Here is a 26,484-nt window from a genome sequence, read left to right on the forward strand (position 1 = left end):
ATACAATTTTGGTCAAAAATGGACAGAAAAAGAAAAAAAATTCTAACCTGCCTTATCATCTTTTCTTTTTTCAAAGTTCAAGTATTATAACTTTCAATGCTCAGTCCAGCAAATTGATCATTATGATAAATAAAAGCCAGCGAGGGAAAAAAGATTACAACTGCCAGCAATACCAATTTTGCATTAATTAAAAAAGGAAAAGAAAACCTCCCACCCCGTCAATTTATTAACATTCTCAGGACATATCTGCGACTATATGAACAAGTTCACATGCAAGTGACATCAATTACGAACAATGTAGCTCTTTCATGAACAATATGTGGCTCCTGGTTTTCTCTTCAGAACGGAAGTCAGTTTGACCAAAATTAACGTTATTTTCAACAACTCTTCCTATACCTTTGTACAGGAGCCAACTGTTGTTAATTCGTGATGAACCAACACTTTTACTGTAGCATATACGCGAACGCGATCGAGACTACGCGTTACGCGAGAGCACGTAAAATTCGTCATGCCTGGAACCTTTGTGCGTATGCCAGCTTACAAGTTGAATTCAGTATTTATCAGGAAGCGGCTAAACATTGCCATTTTATTCTGTAGTTTTATTGCTGATATCAAAAGAGAAATCATCGAAGTGTTTGTAAGGCTGAGTGGCAATGATTAACTGACATTCCTCGTAAAATAATCGTGAATTTAGATTTTTAGCTTCTTTTCGTTGTTGAAAGGGATTCAATCATGTTTCACCGTTGTTCATCACCGATTAACAACTCGCGTACGGCGCGTCTGCGTGGTTTACTTCGCCGCCAAGTAAACCACTCAGACGACGCGACGCATTGCAGGCATGAGACTGCAATTAAAAAAAAAAAACTGAAAAAACTGAAAATGCGCGTGAAATTGGGCAAAAAGTACCAAAAACAGGCTGAAATTAAATAAAGTTGCGGAAATTTTGACTATAAAAAAAACTGAATTCAGTTTTTAAACTGAAAATTCTCATGCCTGGCATTGTTGTTAATCGGTGCTGAACAACGGCGAAACATGATTGAATCCCTAAGTGTGTCCTGGAACAACCCGTAGTACATATGTTGCATGGTATCTCATATTGCATTGTGGGAAGGAATTTCGGTCAAGTTGACTTCCGGTAGAGCAACCTAGGATCTACATATTGAACATGCTAAAACAATTTATATAAAAAAGTACCGGTAAGCAAAGAGTCTCTGATTTTCCTCTATCTCCCATCCAACAGCGGTCCTTTGTATGGGTGAGTATTTCTATACTATAAATCATGAAATCATGATGTAACAACACCAAGACATAATTTTGTTGCTATAATTTAAGCACAATGAGGTCATGTTGGTACACACAAAGTGCATTGACTAGTATGGAGGATACAATTAGTGATCTTTCCTTGTTGAATGCCAGCATATTACAATGTGAAGTATACATCGGATGGATGATAATGACACAAAGTGCATCCAGTCGAAGTTTTTTTCACCTATTTGATTGAACAAAATTGCTGAATAGCGTCCAAAAACACTTTTATAGCCACATTGTCCTTATTTATAATGGAAGCATACATGTACATGTACATGTGTATTTTTTTTTAGTTGATGTAATCATTAACAATGAGTTATTTCATATGACTGCTTGTATTTAAAACAAAATCATATTTGACAAAGATGAATTCACAATTCATGAAATATTCCACATAACAATATTGGCTATAATAGCTAGAGTGCAACCAAGAGGCAATTTTGACAATTGATTTATCTTTTTACATGTAGCACGTTTTAATTGTGAGGTGGGTAGATTGTTCTGTATCATGTACAACTGTACATACAAACATATGAAATTTTGGGCAAATCACTTGACCAATGAGCAAAGAGCGATAGCATCGGTTTTCAGAGTCATGCTTCTGCAGCTGAGCAACGTACAGCTTGGTGAGCACTACTCGCCAAGTGACCATACCGGTACCATTGAAACCAGCATCAGAATGGACAGAGTATATCAAGATCAAGTCTGCCAGCTGCCAGACTTCCAGAAATTTCAACTGGGACTGAACTTGTCCGATGCCAAGTAAAGATGTACACTGTATGTGAGCTATGAAGGTCTCCTAGATATGGATGGATAGTTAATGTTAAATTTGTCCGCAGACTAAGCAAATGATATACAGACTAAACAATGTCACAAGGAGAGGACATGTTGTATCAAACTTAGGATTGTTTAATTTTTATGCTGCACTAACCTTTGCGGTTTTAACACTTTCTATGCGAAATGCTATGGAAATGTTACATATTAAAATGAATTAACCTTAAAATTTAAAAAACTAAAAAATTTAAAATGTAGGCAGGCCAGATGTGATATTGTTAGGACACTGCAAACAAGGTTAATTAGGCCTATTGTTTATATCCCTAACCCTAACCATGGTTTTTTTTTTGCTATCGGCAGGAAAAGAAGAAACAACAAAGGAGAGAAGATGAACAAAGAAGTCACTTGGGTACTGTCTGGATTCGAACCTCAGACGGGGGTTACGCTGACCCAGCCAGCGATTCCCTGGGTACAAGGCTCCCGCTGTCCAGACGAGAATTCTTGCGTCCAGACGCATTTTTGCATTGCTGGACGCAATGTTCAACAAATTTCATTAACCCGTTGCGTCCAGTCGGACACAAGTTGATTCAGCCCAAAAATTAGTGATTATAAGCTTACCAACTTCATCATCATAAAAATCGTGAAAATTACGTTGACTGATCACTCCTAATTCTCCTAATAAAGCTTAATTAATATTCATAACCAATGGACCCAAGGTCTTAGCCAGCCATGCGTCCACCCGTCTTTAAGACGGCCTAATCTAATTTTAGACGGGTAGATTTAATGGATTTTACAGATGTGATAGCTCTAAAACAGATGATTTTAAGGTTATATGAACTTGAGACTAATTCAGAGTGACATGTAAAGGCCAAATCAGGACATATTTGACCCTAGTGACCCTTCCATGGGTATAGACAAGTTGTTTTATATTTGAGGGTCAAATTTTGGTGTCTGCTTAGACGGGTGGTTTCTGATTTCTGGCTAAGACTCTGAATGGACCAATCAGTAAACGAGTTATTGACCTTTCACATTTAACCACTTCCGGGTCGAGGTCACCAGTCAATGAATGAAAAATTCTTACGGCAGTGAGACGGCAGTGAGACGTGATAAGCTTTTGAAAATACAACTTTCTAAACTATCGTACATTGTCAGCAAGTTTGCATTTACGTAATTTGCATGACAATAATATTTACACAAATCTTTAAAATCTCATCAGGAATCTGAAAGGAAATAGTCAAATATTTGCATCAAACTGCGATGTAATGCGATGCAATACCAGGAATCGGGGGCTTTGTAATATTCCCTGTTGCCCAACACATTTAAAACCTACATGTACGGGACGCACAAAAATTTTGTGGGACGCACATTTCCCGACCAGGTTTTACAGTTGTGCGTCCATAAACAAGCTCAGTGTTTTAATAGTGAGCTTAGTGAGCTCTGGTTGGGTTAGGGTTAACTCGGCCTAAATCTAAGAAAAACATGTTAACTAACCTGTGCCCATAGTTTGTTTTTTTTGCTATCGGAAGGAAAAGAAGAAACGAAAAAGGAGAGATGAGCTTTTTCAAGCTAAAAGCACCCAAGTTTGAGTCGGGGGATGGGGAAAAAGATTTCCATTTTGGATTTTAAAATCTTTTATTTTTTGCCTTACTGGAAGAATGTTAAAACATCAAATGACAATCTCAGTTATGTGACATTGTGAAGGTATTTTAAGACATGTTCTTGCCCCTGACAAATTAAACCAAATCAAAGGACATGGACTAAACTCATGAAATAGAAGAGGATGAAGTAGCTATAGACCATTTACTCTTATTAATTAAGTTTTATGGTTCAAGTAGTGTTTACCCCTGGCATGTTTTGATCACGTGGTACGTGCAAAATAACAATAGCATGCCCTACGCATTGGAATTCGGAATCACCATGTTTTATTATTCCATTATTGTTTGAGTCAACAATAGCATTGTGCACTGCATGGACTTGCATGTTTTCATGTTCAAAGTTTGCCTGCTTGCAACAGGGCGTGAACTGGTAATACATTGAGGGTACGGTTCAGAAACCACACATACATGTATGTACCTGTACCTATGACAACACATCACATAATTATCAATGTGCATCATATGATCATGATTGCCTGCTTCTGCTAACAGTATTTATTGGTTCTTTTCGGCACATTTCAAGAATCAATAGGATTTTTTTTTTTAATTGTCATACACTTTTGTCAACCACCAAGTTCCTGAAAAGATCATTTACCCAGGCCATATGGATGTGTAGATTGTCTTTGGAACCAAGAATAAGATAAACCATAACACTCAAAATCTAATGTTGAAAATCATCAAAAAGTTAAATATTGAAATGGCCCTCTTTAATTAAGTTACTAAATATTCAGAATAAAAACACTAAACCTGATAACACTGTTTGACACAGATCTCATCCACTGCTTGATCCACTCAATCTAAGCTAGATATTTGAAACAATATGCAATGAAAGATTTTAACCTCTTTCCCCCGATTCCTCCGGAATTCTGAGCATGTTGCACATGCTTCCCATTACACTAATGTATATACATGTATACCAAATCTCGTGGAGACTTTGTGCCAGATACGAAAATCATGAAATCTATATGGAGAAAGTCACGTCCGGATGAATCTATGTACACATGATAAATCAGCACTCGGAGATATGCAAACGTAACAACTTTGCACAACTATAGTGAAGCGAACAGTGCATTGTTATGAAAAAGCTTCAAAAATACAAAAAAAGGTACATAATTGGCAATTTGGAAACATGTATTTCAAACTATGCTTATCGAATTTGAATGATTGGTCCTTGGCTAGATGCCATCAAAATAGTATCAAAACATTGTGAATACACATACATTTAAAAGTTTAGAGCTTTGAAAGATTGATCAATTTTACGAAACTGAATGAAAATACACACATCGTATATTCTCCCCCTCTGATAAACCTCCTCCACGGTATTTTTTGATGAAAAAACCCAATGCATTGCTACATTATTCTAGAATGTTCATTATATTTAACTAAATAAACCACATTCTTGAATAAAAATGCACTTACAGGTATAATTTTGTAGAATTCACTGATATTATGTGCCCCGCATGTGTCCTGCCATTTTGTATTTTAAACCGGAAGTTGTACTATTTTGCCTAAGTTTTATTGAATTGAAAATTTCTGGAGAATTTAGTTGTAATTAACGCCACTCAACATTTGAAAATGCTATGGGGGGGTAATGGTACTCAACAAATAATACATGTACAGATACATGTAGTAATGACATCACACTCATGTACAACATATTATTCACAATCAGCTTAATTAAAAGCAGACAAATGACATCTGTCACCTGTCAAATTAATTACCTGGGATAATCCCCAGACAAAAAAACAAACAAAAAACGTGTTGCAAAGGTGAATGCTGTTTAACAACAACATTACAACAAACAAACTGTAACAGAGCAAAATAAACTCATTCTCAAATTTCAGTATTTTTGTATAAAAAGTCTAAATTTTTCAATAATGTGTAGAGTTTTAAATGGACTTTCAGCTACTGCATAATTCAACATTTTTTACAAGTCTGGCAGCTGGCTTTATGTCTAAATATTATTCCAATGTTTTGTATGCATGTATCTTACTAGTAAAATATACCATTTTGTACATGTATGCATAATTGACAGATTTTGGAGCAGGGATTCCTGCCATTGCGTGATGCACTCTCATTTTTTTCCTGTGTGGGTGCCGCAGTCTGGCGCAATTGGTCGATCCAGTACGGTATTTCTTTTTTACATTTGTAGGTTTAAGACTTATTGTGTTTTCTTGGTTAGTTTGTAGGTACCCTGTTTGGGTTTAAGTAAGGCAGACATTTTCGGGTAATTTTGTACCTGGGTACCCGATGCAATTTTCAGGCTGGTAATCGGGTAGCCGAAATTGCAACAACAAAAAAATAATAATAATAATAAAATTTTCGTTTGTTTTTGTTTGTTTTTTAAGATCTGCTTGTCTTGATATTTCCACCTTTTGAAACAACATCATAAAACTCTTAGTGTACACTGATGTTCCCATTTCAATAAAACTAGCAAAGACTGAGACCAGTTGATTGCCTTACGGTTGTTTTGTTTTACCACATTGCGAGCAATACATTCAGTACCGCGATGTACCAGGCAGTCCTTGACACATTAAACAGGTTAATAGCACCTATGTAACAACTTCATAGTCATACCAGGGTAGTTTAGGGGGAAAAAAGAGAAAAGAAAATGGAAAAACAGTAAACGCCTAAACGGTATGTTTTTGTTTTACCACAGTGCAAGTAATACATTGATTTCATTCAGTACCATGATGTACCAGTCGGTCATAACATTAAACAGGTCAATAGCACGGATGCAACATAGAGGCAACACCAGGGTATTTTTGGCAAAAAAAGGTAGAGAAAGAAATAGTGAATGGTACATGATTACCGTGATTCGTCCGAGTATAGTCCCACGCCGAGTATAATCCCACCCCCATTTTTCGAAAAATTTCAGAAAAAGTAAAAAAAAAACACTTCGGTTTTGGAGTGTCCCTGGACCTAGACCTAGATGCTAGGATCATTCATGGTTGACCTAAAATAAAAAATTGAGTATAATCCCACCCCCAATTGTGAAAAAATTTTCACATAAAAAACGGTGGGACTATACTCGGACCAATACTGGTATTATTTTTTACTATTATTATTATTTTTCCTTTTTTTTTTACAAAATCAGTAAATGTGCAATGCTCTTTATTTTTATTGCATTTTGGACTCACTTTGTATTTCGGCCACATTCTGAAAAATAACAGTCTAAAATTCAACCTTAAAAGCTACACCTACGCCAATGGTCTTCTGAGACAAACCTCATTTTATTTCGGCGTTCCACTGTGATAAGCATGATAAAAATTGACAGGACATGTTCCATATTTACACAACATAATTCTCATGACGATGACGATACATTTTGCCTTCACTTTCCACCTATTACCTTCATTAGAAAGAATGATGTAAATTGTAAAATACAGACCCTGCAATTTGTGCATTCTATGAAAGTAGGTTGACTTGGGACAACGGCAGAGTTCACGTAAAGTATCAAAACAACAAAAACAACTTAGGTATGATGAATGTAAGAAAATACTATTAATTTTTCAAACACGATGTATCATCTAAAAGCTGGGGAAAAAAATAACAACACTTGTTAAACTTTAAAGTCTAATTCTATGTATGATGTAGATCTAAGCAGGAAGTGATCTAAGTGAAAAAAAGTGCACATCTAGATCTATAAAGCATTAGTTCAACTTTGATCTAGATTTAGAACTTAATTACCGGGGTATATCTTCTAAAACATCAACTGTGGTTTGTGTTGTAATAATCATACCCTGGCATCAAAAGTCCTATACATGTAAATGAATTTCACTGTAGGTAAAACATTAATTTCATTTCTTGTATCAGGGTAAACAGGTAATAATCACAAGTAATCCAATAAGTCACAATTCCACAAAAGGTTGCGATTACAATTATTACAACGTGACTTCATTGTTATTCATTGGAACGGAATTTCAATAAGTTGGTGCTAATGATAAACTTTTAAGCTAATGAAAACAAGCGCATTTTCAATCTGTGTAAAAACCATTTTGTAACAACTGACCCGTGGCTACTTAAAATCCTGGCCTATCACGAAACAACCAAGTGGTGGTTATCAACGTTTCTGAATTTGGCTTAGGAATCACGTTCTGTGCCAACACCCACAAAGTATATCAATTTATGCTAAATATCGTATGTAATTCAAACCAAAAGTGAACTCCATAACAACTTCTGGCAAGTGTAAACATGGTATAAGTTATTCTAAGGGGAGTAGGTGTAAGTAAACCCAAATTAAATCTGTGACAAATCTTTAATTACTGATCCATAGTATGTGGCTATAGGCTATTCCAGTTGAATTTGATACACCCCTTGTCCTCCTATGGAAGACATAGCCTTAATCTTCTTCAAAAGGGAGTGTGTATTTCAAATCATGGGGGTTACCAGAATGGGTGTCTCCCACAGCAGCTGAAGGGAGTATGCCATCATACATTGGCTGCAGTGTACCTGCTTGCTCCATAGCAAATTTGTACAAAAATAAACTTGTAAGAGCTGATATAGCTATAGAACGTAACTACCCATGAAGCATTTCTTTAATTTCAATTTTCTGTAGTGATTTGCGATCTAGTGCAACATGGGGTTGATACTGATAGTGACAAAAAGTACTACAATTCGACTCGTGTACGGTGTTTAGCCAGTCTATTATCAGCATGAAAACAAAGGGAACTTGTACAAAGTATTTTAGGAGCAGTGTCATTTGATATCTTCTCTGTATCTTGAGTGAGTGACAATGGGGGGGGGGGGTGAATGCTTCCTGGTAAATACTAGGTTGTTTGATCATCCCCATGCATGATTCCATAATACTTTGGTAACTTGTTTGGTCACATCTTGACAAGCAATGAACAATGACTTGTTTACTTGAAGTAGAAAGAACCTGATGAAGGCCTATGAATTATGGAAATCAGAAACCAGAGGATCAAGACCTTGCTATACTGTGCCTGGAATACATTGTTCTAGTCTTTGGAACCATTCCCACTTCTAATGGTGGTGACCTCTGACCTTACGCCTGGGGATGGATGGGGAGCTATACTAATATAGTACATCATTCAAGGGAAGCCATTATTGTCATTCCTTTGGTGAAACTTGATGGATGAGATGCATCGAAAATTGCTTCAGTCTTGTGTTATGTCCAGTCCTAATTGCACTCTGAACTAGGGCTCAAAACACTTAAGCCCGATCCTGACTCCACATCGCAGCACGATGCGATGCTGTGACGCTATAAAAACTGTAATCTGAGACAGGTTTTTACGAGCTCAGCGGTGAAAATTCTCATCACGAGGTGGAAATTTTGGTCCGCGATGGAGTCGGAAAATGTTGAACTTTTTCGCATCGCGCTGCGATATCGCAGCCGACCGCCTGATTGGCTGCTGGAAAACCAAGGTCGGTAAAATGACCTAAAAGGAGAAGCAGACCCCACATGTTTGAAAAGCATCACATTGCGCTGCGAAGTGGAGTCAGGATCAGGCTTTAAACAAGGCTATATTGAACATAATTTATTTTAAAGGAAAGTAGCCCTCAATGCTCCTCATGTGTACTTTTTGCAAATGGTGACCAATATTTTTCACATGGCTATCTTGTGAAATTTGGGGATGGTTGCCCAATGCACGTAGCCCTGTGCCCGCCCTGTGTACTTTCAGTATTTTGATAGGATGTTCCAACTTACATGTAAGCAGTGGTGCCATCACATTGTGCATGTAGTTAAGACCCTTCACCTCTAATCTCTCTCCACCCACAATCATATACCGGTATGTGAAAATGTAGGACACTTGCTCCTTGCTCCCCTTAAACAATGTTTAGTGCCAAGAGGAGTGGCAGGTGATTGTGATACATACATGTATGTTTATCCCGACATAGCTTGGAAGGGACTGAGGGGTGGGCAGATTGTATTATTTACTTTCCACTTTGCTCACTATTCACATGCATTAAAAATATCCAAGTATCCCAACAAATAAATGCTAGGAGTGTGAATTGTAAAACAGGCTGGCTGTATAGCAACGGACCCCCTAACACATTTCAAGTAAGGAGATTACATGTAGCAAACACATAAGAGATAAACATAAAAGAGATGAGCAATTCAAAATAGGAGCATTGCACCACCTTACAGCTTTTTGCACCATTTTCAACTGTTCAACTTTGGGTGTGCCAAATCATCATTTTCCACAAGCATTATATCATCTTGCCTGCTAAAATAGGTTACATGGATTTGAAGACTGTCACTTAATTTGGGCCAGGTATGCTCAAATCCAGCGCTAATTGACCTGCTGGAGTCATACCATGTTCACAATATAGGCCAAGTTGTCATCTTTTCACTGGGGTCATACACTTGTAATTTCATTTCTTTGTCAAGTGCAATGGTAAACACTAACAGTTATAATTAATCACAATTCAAAAAGCTGTAATTGGGGTTTTTCCAGACACACACAGGGGGCGTCGATTTCAAATGGAGTCACCCATTTAGGTAACCCCATTTGAAATTCACCCTCCCTGTGTGGAAGATTAAGGTCATGTCTTCCATAGAGGGTACCGGTACATGGGTTTCAACTGCAATCCCTGAAAGGAATGCCAGTAGTAGTGGCAGTGTGAACGATGGTCAGCGTAAGTTCCGCCAGGCGTACATCCGATTATTTACACCTAACAAAAGTCAGGAGTAGCGAGCTGAGTTTTAACTCCGCCAGGCGTAAGTTACAATGTGAACGCTGCTACGCCTGGCACCCGGTGTAAGTTTGACGGGAGTTTGATCTTTTGTTGGTCAGAACTAAGAAATTACATATCACATGGTTGAAAAAGGTCACAGAAACACCGGAAGTGGTAACCGATGTACATGTATACGCCGACCAGAAGTGAATGCTTGGTGGAACTGGTCAGCGTAGTGCTAGGAGTAGGCTAGGTGTGGACATGCGGAATTTTTATCAATGTTAGTGTAAGTTTACGCCGGGTATAACTCAAAATGTGAAAATGACTAGTGTGTCAAAAAAATATGTGTAGGTACGGTACTACTATGTGTCCTCTTTTAAAATTTATCCTACACAAAAACATGTATGTAGGCCTATGTCAAAAACGTGTGTGGTGACTAAATTCCAAATTTTGTAGATGGCCTTTCAATTTCAACCCTACATAAAAATATGTACATGTACCAAAAACGTGTGTGGAGACTTATTCCAGGCTTAGTAGGTGTCCTAAACTTTACATAAAAATATGTACACGTACAAATTATGTATGTCACAAACATGTCTGGCGACTTATTCCCAGTTTTGCTGGTGCTGCTCACACATGGCCTATATTTGTTTATAAGTATTTACTATCAGCTGTTTTCAGTCTAACCATTAATTAATAATTTTTACAACATTGTCAATAACAAAAAGACACAAAAATTTGAAACATTATAAAAGGCAAAAAAAAAATATATTGGAAGCAGGTGGGCACTGGCAAATTCTTTTATCTGTCTGTGAGTCTGCAAATTTACTAAACACCCTTCTCACGATTCCCATTGTTGCCAATTTCTCACTGTCAAGATGATAACAAGTCAAACCCAAAACCTCTACTACCATACTCATCACAAAAATGTTCAGACAAACAAGTACAGAAATCAATCCCTCTGAGTTAAATGTACTAAATGCATGTTCACACAGGAATACAGCACCTTCAATACATGATACCCCAAGTCACTGGCGTACAATGTATGCCTGTGAGTTTTAAGGAGAGTGATCATGCCTTGATTTTATAGCGCACCTGACCTTCATAAACAAATCACAATGGGTTATTCCAGTTGAAATCCATGCACCCCCTTATGGAAGACATGACTTTGATAATCTCCCACACAGAGGGTGTACATTTAAAATGGAATGACTCATTCAGGTAAGTCCATTTGAACACTCTGTGGGGGAGATTAAGGTCATGTTTTCCATAGGGATGCATGGATTTCAACTGGAATAGCCCAATGTTTAATTTAAATCACTCTCCTGACAGCTCTTCCAATTCCCCTAAAAATTCCAAAATGGCTTAGCCAGCGACCAATCCACCACTGTTGTACACTTGCAACTTGTAGATGGGCCAAAAAATGCCCAGGCTCTCCATCCCTCCGATAAAATCCCTGATGAGATAAGTTTATAAAGACAGGGGTGGCCTATCTATTGTGTCAACAACATAAAGCCTTTGGGTAGTCTTTGTCTAGAAGAAGACAAATTCTGTTGCATTTTCGCAGTCTGAGCATAGCACAACAGTTGCCATTTTGATATTGAAAAATTATTCCGCCATCACTGGCAGCTTCCCTGACAAACGAGTACCACAACAGACTTTGGTGCGCGTAGTGAAGTCTACACTGCAGAGCAACAATTTGGGCAAAATATGCAAACAGGTGCTGCTTTCTTTTTAAGACATTGTAACTCAGGCCAGTCTTTGGATCCTGGCTAAACCCCAGCCTGCAGAATCCCACCTCCACTTTGAGTGAACAGCGAAAATGATAAGGTATATCTAGCACGTCAAAGATGGACCCATGAGATGGGATGAAACTCTCAATTGTGTTAAACTTCCTGTAACATTGATATTTGTTTACTTCACACATCCTGAACATCCAACTGAATGAATCCTCTAAGGTTCAGAAACCTTAGAAGTTTGACCTTCCATATGAGCATGACCGCTTTCCACCTGATGTCTACATTCAAGCAGCCTTTATCTCCAGTCTTTGAACCATGTGTCGCTATAACCTAAATATTTGTTATTCAATCGCTCATATCAGAAGATAAATGAAAAATAATTGCACAAGACATTGGCTTTTAGACCTGAAAATATGATAAGTTACCAGCTTGTATTACAAGATTGGTGTATTTTGTAGTTCATGAAATATTTGTTAACGTCTTCACATGCAATAAATTAATCTTGGCAACTTCACCCCAAATCAATGCAAACTTTTTAAGTTTTAATGTGGTTCAATACTCAAATTTTTAAATTTGCTGATAGTACTAGTATTGAGCCACAGTCATTCTTCTTCTTCATGCATGGTTAAAATACTATAGTAACTTTCAGGACTTCAAATTTGTCAAAGTTTTTGGAAAAAGTTGGCAATTGAGTTGACTGTATTTTACAGTTCTAGCTCGCCCGCGTCTACAGCTTGCCCGAGGCGTCTACAGCTTGCCCGAGGCATTTACAGCTGGATTTGTCCAACGTCTAGTCATAAATTCTTGCCGTGCACCTCCATTCCATCGTGTCATTCTGCTACTGCCAAAGTGTCCACCTCATTCACTTTCTTGCTCCTGCAGATCATACTGGTAGTATTAATTAAATCCAAGTACTATATAATCCAGGTAGGGTGCAGTCTTTATTGTTGAGATGTCTCGGTGAAGATACCATGTGGCCTCAAGTTACATAACATAGTAAACATACAAATAAAAAAATTTCAACAGACTGTTGAAAAACATGTCAATCCAAGAACTCTGGCTTGCTCAACAGTTTCACAGTGTTGGTCTCCGATTCCTACACACATAGCACTACTTTTGGGCTCCCGACACCTTAGTATACTATCCAGAGAGGTTCAGCAAGCACAGCTCACGCTTCACACTCGGTCCAGGCGTTGATTCCAGTCCATCTGGCTGCTACGCGCTCACAAAGTCAGTGAGGGCTGGGCCACAGACTGTGGCTAACACACACAGATGTAACTAATGAGACAGGACAGGTATAAATTATATTTTTCAATTTTCATGTAAAGATGACACCATAATGACCATTCCATTTTTTGGAAGAGGCCTGTTACCGCTTGCATTTTAGTTGTAATGTTATGAAAATGCTACTCCCTCAGAATTAAGTGACACATGATCACAGGACCTTGACAAATGCCTACAACCTGGACACATATGCATTCCATCTTTTAAAAGTTATAGCTTGAGTGAAAAATACTGAAAATACACCCAGTCACCCACACAAATGGACACAATGTTGGAAACATCAAAGTCGGACCTACAATGTACATACATGTAAAACAGTAAATGTACATCAACATTATAAATTGTTTTACATGTAGGTCTTGATCTTGATTTAATACTCAGGTCAGGAAATGTACATCTGGATCTGGACGTTATCCTCTGAATAAACGGGTACCCGCGTCGCATAACAATAACATCCATGTACTTTAGGCATAGACCTAAACATTGATCATAATATAGTCACATACAGGTACACTTGCACAAACACATGTGTTGTTTACATAACAAGATAAAGCTACACAAATTTAATAATATAAAAACAAACAAAACACTCATGCACAAATTACAGGAAATGTATGTACGGACTAGTAAATGGCCAGGGGGGACTGAGAACCTCGTACTTTCAGAATAACCAGGCAGTTTTGTCTCATCCCTGGAATAACAAACCAATTATTCTACTCAGCCCTGTACACAAACCTGAATGCTGCAACCCTGGCCGAAATGTTACACCGTACATGCATGCTAAATCTGTGTCTGTCTGAGTGTGAAAATTGCTATTTCCAATTTACATTCATGACATTCATCCATATTAGAATTAACATTTATCACCATGGCTAACAAGAATGCTAGGACCAAAATAGCACAATTAGCTAACTCCCAGCTTTGCAGATTGGTCAATGATAAACTGAAGGTCAGTCAGCTGGAGCTGGAGCCTATAGTTCACTGTGGCCAGGCTGATCCTGTGCAGTGGAAATAGCAATGTTTGTTTGTTTCTCACATTGTCATGAGTTTCTTACCTTCTGATCGGGCGGTGTTCTGTAGTAAGATCACTGTAATAAAAGAAAAAAAAGAAAAATTCTGTAAATGACATAAAAATAGCACAGACAGACATACCTGATTCATGTATGTCAAATCTGAGACCATGTCTGCAGTTACTAGTATAATAATAGTCATGTGTAATCCGTATACATACACAGTACACACACCGTCCGGAAGTTTTTCGGCCAGATAATTTCGACTGAAAAACCTATGAAAACCACAATTACTTACCAAACAGACTGAGGCATATGAAAGACTCGGTATGACGGTCCATATTCGACTCGACCGAGTAGTAAAATTTCGCCGCGAAAGGCGGGTTTTCCGTTGGAGAAACCCGTGTTGTTTCAATGCTGAATTTTAACAGTCTGCTCCGCCATGATTACCAGACTCGAGCCGCTGCAGTACGCACGGCTGTTTGCGCATAGTCGACTGTCTGGGCCGGGCCGTTTTCCGGAAATATCCGAACAATTCCGAGAGCTAATTAAACTACAGTTTTATGTCATTTTTAGCTCAAATTCACTAAATTCACCATGTATAGGTCTTGTATCACGTGATCAGACCTATTACTTTCTTGTACCTTGCACAATTTTACCCTATAAGTCAAATATCTGCGGTTTTCCGAAAGATATTTCCTCGGATTCTTATTCAGTTAGCCCAGACGGAAAAGTCCATTTTACAGACAGGGTGGCGTCTGGACAAAACCGCTATGTGTATTCAGCCTTGTAAAACATTGCGCAAATATAACTCCGTAGTTTACAAAAAGTACAATTAATTCTAATTAACTTAATAATTTCATTATCAGCCTCATTTCTAATATATTTTTATATCGTAATCTGTACAAAAACTACCTATTAATGATATTCTATTTTGGGTAACATATCGCTTGAATTCCAAGTGGTCACCCGCAATAGTGCAGGTTTCCGGCAATCAATTAGCATACATGCCTGTGATCTGGCATGGCATGCCATATCAGTCGCCATGGCTACAAAGGTCGTGTATACCCACGACAGGTGTATTATTTATTTCGGACTGGTCAACACTTCAGATCGTAGCAGTATAGCGGTACACGTCGTTGTATTTTAACTACTTGGTGTATCGAGAAATGGGTCAAAATATCGCTAATTTAAGTACAGAAATTGTTTAAAATGGCAGAAAAACCACCACAACAAACGGGGAAAGCGTTAGCAGGTTTTAATTTCGTGGCGAATGATCAAGTTTGGTGAGTTTAACCAATTTGTTTTCATTAATTTCCCGTAATAAATTTTGATGGTAATTGGTAGTGCTGAGCTGGGATGGTTACTTGTAATGTATGTGTTGTTGTTGTCAAGCTTGGTATTTTATAACGGAGTTTGTTTGTAGATGTGGGGAAAATCATGCATTGGCTAACTTGAAATTAATTCAGACTAAATTAGTCTTTAATTTTAAAAAGAAGAATACTAGTTGATGGCATTTATTATTAATATTACTAATAATATGTAAAAATAAATTGAAATGGTTTTGAAATCATAGCTAGGAGTGTTCATAAATACTTTGGTACCAGGGTGGGGTTGGAAAATATTGGGGATCAAAAAAATGTTGGGTACTAAAAATAGGGATTTAAAAAAATTCAGTCCTAATCAATAGTAATGCATGGGGGCCCAGGGGAGGGGGGGGGTCAAAATAATTTGTGAGTAAAATTCTGGAGTAAAATGTATGGCAAGGCATGTACATGAATTCCACAGACTCAGTATCAGTAGTATTGAATTTTGTACTCTCAAGCTTCAAATAAACAAAAGTTGGGCACTTTACAATTTTGGTGTAACACTATGTTCAGTTCAGTTTATTGACATGTCACTAAACAGTCAAAACAAAGCACACACAAATTGGTACCATATAGGCCTATAAACACTGTATTAAAGTATGCACAAGTATGACTCCATAACTCCAAAGAGTAATTTTTAAGATGAGTTAATTAGAGAGAATAAAGGTATTGTTTTTAGCCGTTGGAGTGCATCTGTTGTCTCATATAACACGGGCGACATCATTATTTTAAGTAAACGTTTTACGGTAAAAATAATGATGTCGCGAGTTACACGACACGATAGATGTACGACAATGGCTAAAAAATAATACCTTTATTCTCATTCTTACACACTTCAATTCAAATAAATATATTAATCATAAGTAGGCCTATACCAAACTTTAATCAAATTAAAATCATACAAGGAATCACCTTGGGCTTAGAATCGATCAGTCCCGTTGTTGCTGTGCACTTCCGATTGGTTCAAATAGCGAGTACGAGTATCACGTCGATGTGCACGCGCTAAAGTGTGTGATATCGTGTCATGTATTACACGGGTAAAAACTAATAAGATTGCAAGAACATTCTCAAGTTTTTAAGAATAACATTTATTTTTGGTTTCTTTTTTAGGACATTAAGGCAGGTGGATCAAAAAAAATTTTGGACCATAAAAGGGGCAGATCCACCCTTTTAGGGGGATCAAAAAATGTTCATGTCGGAGGTTCCAACGTTTTCACCCCCCCCCCAAGTGTTTATGAACACTCCCTAAATACTCAAGTACTAAAATAGATAGGCCTACTTTTTATTTAGGAGTAACTATGGCTGATATAAAAGGGCTGTATACATCTGCGTAAAATACAAAATGGGTCAGATTTTGGGCCAGTTTTCGGTAATGTCTACAAAAACTTGTTATATTTATCTGAGTACGTCAGTATGGTATGTTGAAAGTGTTTGTTTTCTTTAATCTGGGTTTATCACAGAATTAATACCAGAGAACCAGGACTCGGCCGCCATCTTGATACAGGCACGGAGCAAAAATTGGGGGTATTCTGTTTCCCTCGGAATGCGCTCGAGGCATTCGTTGTCATGCAAGCGCGACATGGATGATGGGCGCATTTGAGAGACCCACTCCATGCGACCTGTACGCAAGTATCAAAACGCTTTAGATGAGACGCAGAATTGTTTTTGTTCGTCTCCGAATACCCCCAATTTTCTCCCCATGGCTGATGGCGCGATTGTACGTGGCGGTATAGGGAGTCCCGGTTCTCCTCTAATTCTGTGGGGTTTATACATTCAGTGGATATATTACCGTACATGTATTTTAAAATCATCTGTTCTTTTACAATGGGGTAAACTAATATAGTAACTTTCACTTATTTTTAACTAAATGTAAACCATCGAACTTTCCTATTTCAAGAAAGTTAAAACTGAAATAGCGTATCATATTTTAATCAACAATTGTCTTTCATTTTGCTTACAGGAAAGATCATATTAAATATGAAGTAGATGCATCAAAGAAGTGGCCACAAGAATGGGGTTTCTTAAGTATGAATTATAAAGATGTAAGTTTTTATCCAATTTTACCATGTTTACTAAGGCAAAGTAAAAAAACGTATTAAAGCATCCTGCCTTTCTAAACAAAAGGAAGAACTCCCAAAGAAGACAGAGCCATGCACGTTTGTGAAGGCTGTCATTTGTAACAGAGCCATGGATGCAATTGATAGGATCATTTGTGATTGATAGAAAAATATGGAGAAACAAAATCACAAAAAAAAAATTTGTTTAAGAAATGGACATGGGTAGGCCTATAGTTTTTGTTCACTTCATAATCTATGAAAGACAAGAAATGAACAAAAAAAATGCCCATTTTTGAAACAAACTTTTTTGGTGATTTTTTTCAAATTTTTATTTTACACCACAAATTATCCAAGCAATTGACTCTACATGCATGGACTCTTCAAATGTGCAATTTTTTTAAATATTTTTTTCCAAATGTCCAAAACCACACTTGCTGCAAGTTGCGTGATTTACTGTGTGAAAAGCGCATAATTTGCATTTTTTTGCCAGGCCTTAATTGTGCTGCATTATATAACAATAATTTGAAGAGGAGGTGGCGCTTGTCAGATCATTTTATTATTTGATGGTTCTCAGTCGCAGGTTGATATCAAACACAAAACCTGCTTTGAAATGGTTACTTGGAAGTAAATTGCCAATAAATTAACTTATGAAATAAACAAGTTAAGAATGAAGTACTTATAAAAGAGTCAGAATCCTTACAAAAGAAAGTGGGTAGGATGCTAAACATGCAATTTTTTTTACTTTGTTTAAGGGGTGGGGTATTGTGGGACATTAGAGCACATCAGACATATCGAATTGTGAAATGAAAATTATTTGATATCAGAAAGACATTCTTCGTATTCAGAATGCAATTCGATATGTCTGATGTGCTCTCATGTCCCACAAAAAATACTGTCGAAACGCTCAAAACGCTCATTCCAGATCCCTTAATATGATGTACATTTTTCATGAAGCTGGGCTATTCCGGTTGAAATCCATACAATTACACCCCCAACCATATCTTTCACACAGTGAGTGTCAATTTCAATTTCAAATGGGGTTGTAACACCTAAGGTCGTGCGCCATGAATTGGGGGCCAAATGCGTTACATACTAAAAAATTGAACAATTTGCATGTTTTTGTACTTAGACTGATCTAATTCATAAACTGTTCATCAAAACCCTATAAAATTATATATCACTGTAAAGCTTAGGGTACCAGGAATACACATGTACAAACAATTGGTCAATATACAGGGTGCCACAAATGTCATATAGGGTGGAAAAGTTAAATTTTGGTTCAAAAAGTATACAATTTTGTTCCTCTCTTATTTACTAGCAAAAATTCCTGTTCTGCTGAAACCTTTTTAGATGTGCTAATAACATTGTAGGCTTCCAAAAAAAGCAAACTTGTAATGATGAGTTATGTTCCCCAACTGAGATACAGGGTGTTCAAAAGTCGTACATAATTTTTATGATTTTATTACATAATCAATCAAAACCTTTTTTCCTTTATGACCTACACAAAAAACAAAGGCATATTTCAATTCCTCATCAAATAAAAAAACAAAAAATGTAAACTTTTACAGCAGTAGGGTAACTCCTTCAAGAAATATGACCTTTGGAACATTTCGAGCATAAATGAATACTTAACACAGTAACGTTATAGGAAAAGTCTCAACCCATGACACAGAATGCAGCACACTTGCAACAAATTAACTTAGCTTGGAGTAAAACTGGTCACATTTCAAACTAGACATAAATACCAAAACAATGGTACATAATCCATCTCAATACCTTACTGCGTTATAAAGTTACAGTAAAAAATATATTTGTGAGGCGCGAAAAAATCAACATTCCCTATACTTTAACACATGCCTCAACCGTAGGATCCTCAACCGTAGGATCCTCCACCCCTGACTTCACATCGTTTGAACTGCAATATCTCAAGAAGTAAATAAAGTGTGATGTTCTTTCTTTCCATAATTTGAGCTAGATAAATAAGCAACAAAATGAGACCAAAACTAGTTCAGTACCCCTCTCCATTCTTGAGATCTAGGACACAACGTCCTGAATAAAATGAAAAAATGTAACGCCTCCACCTTTTCCAATACCCCAATTCATGACGCACGACCCTAAATAATACATATAGTAATGTCAACCCTGGTTTAAAACACCAGCAATAAGTTTATTTTTCACGAGGGTGACTGTCTTGTCCAATGGAGGCCTTCAAGTTCTTGTCAATGTTTTGTCATTTCACTTCCTGAGATTATGATAGGTATGATATATGATTGATAAATATGATGTGTTTTGTCAGAAATGTCCCAGATATACTGGATATTTTCAAACATCTGATTTGAGTCATATCATTTATCAGGTCACTCTACTTTGTTATGATTTGCCAGTTAAAGCTGCACGTTCTCACCCCAAGATCTCTGGCTACCACAATCTATTAGATCACACAACCTATTGGTTGAGAATTGAGATACAATGATCAAACCTTGTTGGCCACCAGAGAGATCTTTTTTGCCATCTACATGTACATTGTATAGCCCTCATATAGAATGGTTCTTCCTTTGCATATCCGTTAGGCCTGGCATTTTCGGATAATTTTGTACCCGGGTACCCGCCGCATTTTTCGGGCGGGTAACCGGGTACCTGAAATTGCAACAAAAAAAAAGTTTTTTATTTTTTCGGTTTTGTAGTGTCCCTGGACCTAGACCTAAATGCTAGGATCATTCATGGTTGACCTAAAAAAAAAAAAATTCAAAAAATTTCAAGATGTTTTGTATTTTTAATATGAAAATTGATACTTTGTATTCATGTCATACTCTATTAATGATATCAAAATGCATTCAAATTCAATTTTTTTCTTCTTTTTTTTTTTCTTTAATTTTGGGTACCGGGTAGGGTATTTCCTGCCGGGTAATGTAATCTCGGCGGTACCCGCTAGCCCGCCAAAATGCCAGCCTTAATATCTGTGCTATTATTAGTATTTATTAGATCACAGGCTTACTTTAGCAAGTTTGTTATTAGGCGATCACTTGTCTACAGCTTACAAAATGATAGTTTCTTACTCTGAATGACACCCCTTACCACCACTGGAACTTTGTAGGATCTCCAATCAATTGTTTTAAAGCATGTGCATCATTATTGGACAGGTACCAAATTTAATTAAAGGAGCAATTAGCATGTAGCATTTTAAAGGCAACAAAAAGGATCGCAGTATATCAGGGTGGATAAATCCGCCTGATATAATATACACAATATAATATACACACATGCCCTTTATCTTAAATGTTTGAAATTTGTGTGGCCCCGAATTTGGGCCATTGGTTTAAAACCACAAAAAAGTGAGCAAATTGCCACAAATTTTGCGGGCCATTTGGGCCCGCCGGATGTGTCTTTTGTGGGCTCTCACTGATTTTCGGGGGCCGAGGGCCCTCCTTATTTCGAGCCCTGTTTACACCAACACCTGAACCCGGAAGCATTGACACAAGCCTTCCAAATGTTCTTTTTCTAGTCAATGCAGTCTCAGATGAAGAATAAGTCATTGGCAGTACATTTAAAAAATGTTTGTTTGAGGCATTTGATATAAAATCTACATTGTTTTGGGCTTTGTGCTTATCATAGTATCCGTTGTGTTAGTCTCTGTTACAGACCACTTGTCCTCCATCACATTTGAACCGACTGGTGATACACTTGAGTGCAATGTCTCTGATTGGTTAATGCCTTCCCTGGTTAATGTTAGCATCCAGTTTTGCGATGGTTGAGTTTGATTGGTCAAAGGCCAACCTAGTAGTACGGTATGCAATTATCACAAAACACCAACCCATCCCCGATGATGTAAAAGCTCCTCTTTCAAACGGAAAAAAATTCTAAATGTTTTATTTCTTTAATTCTCTATGATATGAATAGGAAATAATCACAGTCGTAACACAACAAATTTGGTGTTAAAAATTCAACCAATCCGAAACGCTTCTCCCTATTGTGTCGCCAGATGCTTTGTTTAAGGAGCAAGGAGCACACACTGTCTACAACGGACACTAGAATTGTGCGAGACACAGCTGGGTGGCCTGGATGGACCCATCCCTTATAAATTCATTTCTTATCCAGGTTATCTCTTGGTTATCAATGTTTCTTCCAGATGTCAGTGCACCTGAATTAGAGATGTCATGTACGTGTTACATAATTGTGAAGTAGAGTCACGCTTAGAATATATAACTAACTGCAAGTCACTTTTGGCCGTTGACCAACATTTTGACGTCAACGTTTAAAAAGATCGCACACAAACAGTACAAGTTTTTGAATGGTTCTTATATATTGAAGCAAAATCTATCAAAATGTTGGTTATGAATGGAAAATCAGTGTCTTTTTCAAGAAATGTTTGGTTAAAAAGGTTGGCAACCCCTGCAGGCCTGCACACCGTTTCTTTTCTATAAAAATACAGATAGTGTAGATTTGACTGATCTGTCATGCCAGTCAGACATGACTGAGGAAGTACTCAATTGTAATATTACATCATTATGACTCAAATATTTTCAAAAAAGTCAAAATGAAATATGAAATTATAAATATAATAATACTTGTCTGTTGTACATGTATGTGCCCAAATGCAAGAAGGGGTTGCCAATGACTGGATGATTCATATGCCAAAAGCAAGCACATTTGGGCTATTCCATCTGAAATACATACACCACTTATGGAAGATTTTACCTTAATCTGTCACACACATAGTTAGTGTGAGTTTCAAATTGGGTTACCTGAATGGGTGACTTCATTTGCTACACTCCCTGTGTGGAAGATTATTAAGTCACAAATGTCTTCCATAGGGGTGTAAACCGGTGTATGGATTATTGGATTTCAACTGGAATTGCCCAATGTGATAATTTTGTATAGGTAAAGGATATTTCTGTCATTTTTTTTCTTTTAAACTTCGAAAAGTTTCCAGTATAAGAATAATACACTCTATAAAACAAAGATAGTCTATAAAGCTTCATAAAATGTCAACTACTTGAATGAAAGTTGAGAGCAAAATCAAAAGTGTTTGTCTACAGAACCTCAATCGCAACAATTGCGGGGAATCCCTTATAAACAAAGTTTTTGATCAATGTTTGTCATAAATTTGCAGTTATTGTTCGCAGATATAGTCGTATGATGTGAAACTTCAAGCCCAGACATGATTTTCATGATGATATCTTTTAGTAACTAATCAACTCTTATGTCCAGACTCATTGTCTGTCTGGTCATCACAAACACTTACCATCTCAAAACAACACAATCTATCAGGACTCAGTTCTATGACCCCAAATATGCTTACAAAGTACACTTATAGAATGACCTCTGAATGTAAAACTCATACTCAACAGCATGAGGTCATTTATTGAGCTGTCATTGTTGAATTGAGGTTAGTAGACTTTGTCACAGATTATGAGGCCATTTTTGGCTCCAAGTGAAATCTCTTTTAGTTTTATTCCCAAGTCACTATGTCCCCAAGGCTTTGCAATTTGGTCCAACTACAGATCTAGATCAGTGAAACACCTCCAAGCTTTATACCCGTCCGTCCTAGAAAGATACTTGGCAAGCAAAAAAAATGAGATTGTTTGTGGGTCATCGTCGTTATCGTCATGGCAACCGTATCATCAGGATGCTCAGAATATATAGATGGAAATAACCCATGGCTAGCATTGCTCAAATAGAAGCACTGAACTGGATTACGAGTTAGTCTTTGGTGAACCATCTCCCGGTCAACAAAAGCCTTACCAAAAAATTTGACACATGGCAGCTATGTCTTCAGTGACCCATCTCCCAGTCCACAAAAGATAACCAATTTCAGCTGACCTACTTTCAAACCAGTCCAAAAGCAATGAATGCATTTGTTTTCTCTCATAGTTTGCTTTTAGTTTCTTTTTCAAGCAATTGAGATTTTTTTCTAATCTACAATCTGATAGCTGAGGCTATGATGTGCCTGTGTCACTGACTGTGCCTAAAATAGCATTGGATGAGATAACAAGATTGAAAACAAATGAATGTATAGAAGTCATCTCAGTGTATTGTTGGACAAAGACACCATTTCCTTGTTGTAGCCAAGTGACATGGATAATATGCTTGTACCAGGGGCAAGCCCAGAACTTTCAACCCCAGGAGGAGCTGGTAGCTCACCCGGGGGAAGGGGCTGAAATATCCCCAAATTAGGTTGGGTTTGATTTGAAAATCGACAACTTGCAGCCGATTGTGAGCTAGACAGACTACAAGTCGGAACATAATTAATAAGCAATTGCTACAAGATTTTTCTAGGGGATAGGGCATAAAAATATTTGTTCCGGATTCTATATTTTGAACAACACCCAAGGCTAGTTTTAATTAGCCTTTTCGAAGTATGGCATTCACAAAAGGAGGGCAGTCTTCAATATGGGTAAAATCCGGCAAATTCAAAAGACTTTACCCATTTCGTGCAGCACCATGTGTCCACCATTTCTCGAAAAGGCTAATTGCCTCCTCAGTCCTCCCCCATGGTGCACACAGAAAATGTAATGTTAAGTCATTGAATACAAGAACTTGTATTTTTTATAAATCTTTATTTGGTATCAATTAATTAACCATATTTTGTTTCTCTTTTTTTTTATATTCCAGTTGGTGAAGGATGATTTCAAGAAAAAAGAATTCAAGAAAATCGAATTGCCACCACCACTAGTCTTGCCGCCAATCACGCCCATCTCACGGTACATTACGGTTCATCCAACGACGAAACCATTTCCACAGACTACAGCATCTCAGATAGGTTGGAGGTCTTCAGAACCGCGCCTGTCCCTGGAGAAATACGGAGCATATGCAAGAGGCAAAGGAGGGCTTATCAGGCAGTTGAACTGGCCACCAGAGGGCGTTGATTAATGAAGGCTTGGACACTGTCTAAAGTTGTCTGAGTAAGAACTTCTGCAATGAGATTGATTCTCAGCAGAGATAATAAGTATTATGAACTTGAAGATGTATATTTCACGGGTACAAAACCTGGGCTAGAACCATATACTATTACTAGTTCCATGGCAGCTTCCATCATCAGAGGATCTGTGGATCAAAATTATTTGATGTGGTCATCAACATCCAGTCTTCATACAGACAATACCGTATGGCCAAATTGTTGACACTTTCCCCAGACACTTTCATGTATTAGGGCTGGGGCACTTGTCTACTGTACTAGTGATGATGTCACAGTAATTATCCCCTGGGTACTTCCAGTCAAATTATCGGCTTCCTGAAATATCAACTACCGTAAAAATTTGCTAATAAGCATATGTGCATATTAACGAGTTGATCGGACAAGAACAAATCTTCAGGGTAATTTGTTACACTTACTCATTTTTCCCTTTTATTTACAAATATATGTGATACAGATAAAGAACAAAATGGAAAAGTGTAATAATTTGTTCTAGTCTGACCATCTTGTTAATAGGCGCATATATGCTTATTAATGATTTTTTACGGTATTTTGATAGGTAACAAAGAGGGTTAATATATTATGTATTGAACCAATCAGAGCCATGGTAAGAAAGTAACAGATAATGATCATGAATTAACCAATCAGGAGCTCTGTAAGAAAGGTAGAAGGGATTAATTAAATATGTGTGTAAATTATTTGTTTTAAAATAATGGCAATATAGCAATACATTGTACATGTACATGTATGTAACAAAGGCCTAAGAAAGTGTTTGATTCAGGTAACATAAAAAAGGGGTTAAATTAAAGCTGTAAATTGCATTTGATAAAGGTCTTGGAACATTTTTTCTTCCCTTTCATTTTTTATTTATTTATTTATTGAAAAAAAAGTCTAGGGTCAGGCATCATTTTAGGGCTGGTCGGGATATATCAATCAAACAATTTTTTAGGCCACTTGGTTGAACCCACCCAAGCTGGTACTTGATGGTTTAGTACATTGTATTTGATTAATTGTATAATATGTGATACACACTATTCGGTTTTTTATCCATATTTTAATATTTCATGTGAAGTGCTTTTCAAATATTATACAAATAGTTATCAGTCTGAGCACTTCACAATGGGCACATGATAAAGATTAGTACCTCCTGTGCGATATGACATGTCAAAATAACAATAAATAATATCCTCGCTATCAACTGTGTTCAAAACAAACTCTAAAGAATAACTTAACACCAAAATAATAGCAGTGATTAAGTGTTTGGCCCACCCATGAACTTAACATGCACAAATTGTGTCAGACATAATTGTGTTATTGTGTTAATTATCAATTTCAATTCAACTGTGTCCATTAAAAATAGATTGCCTTAATTTATATATCTAGTACACTAATGGCGGCAAAATATTGTCTAATGATAGGTGATCAAATGTCACTGTATGAAGACTTGGTTACATATTAAGTTGTAGCTTGCCATGTTCAACATAGATCCCATTGACCTCTGGTGAGGAAGTGGGTCACCACATTAATCATGGGTATGTATATCTCCATCCCGCAATGCTGACTAGCTATTAAATTCAACTGTTAAAATCATTGGATGCTGTAATGAAAACATTTGAACATGAACCCAATATTGATTGAAAAGTGAAATGTATCTAATGTTGTGTGCAAGAACTGGGACAGAGCAGAGTTGCATGGTTTGGTTGAAGGCTTCAGGGGAGGCCAGACACGGGGAAAACTA

General features: G+C 37.2%; 2 protein-coding genes across 2 annotated transcripts in view; one reads left to right on the forward strand and one right to left on the reverse strand.

Moving 5' to 3' along the window:
* The window catches only part of LOC140172801 (uncharacterized), a 69,076-nt gene extending 53,908 nt beyond the window's left edge, over window positions 1-15,168 (reverse strand). Inside the window, 2 exon segments of the mRNA XM_072195928.1 lie at window positions 14,455-14,487; window positions 14,708-15,168. Of these exon segments, the coding sequence (XP_072052029.1) occupies window positions 14,455-14,487; window positions 14,708-14,750 (76 nt within the window). The 5' untranslated portion in view covers window positions 14,751-15,168.
* Window positions 15,169-15,425: 257 nt separating this feature from the next.
* Window positions 15,426-25,618, forward strand: LOC140136321 (ciliary microtubule inner protein 1-like). The gene is made up of 3 exons (XM_072158047.1): window positions 15,426-15,695; window positions 17,737-17,818; window positions 24,446-25,618. Exons 1-3 carry the CDS (start codon window positions 15,622-15,624, stop codon window positions 24,701-24,703), a joined length of 414 nt encoding a protein of 137 aa, XP_072014148.1. The 5' UTR covers window positions 15,426-15,621; the 3' UTR covers window positions 24,704-25,618.
* Window positions 25,619-26,484: the final 866 nt, after the last annotated feature.

The sequence above is a fragment of the Amphiura filiformis genome, chromosome 16 (assembly GCF_039555335.1).
Source record: "Amphiura filiformis chromosome 16, Afil_fr2py, whole genome shotgun sequence".
NCBI lineage: Eukaryota > Metazoa > Echinodermata > Ophiuroidea > Amphilepidida > Amphiuridae > Amphiura > Amphiura filiformis.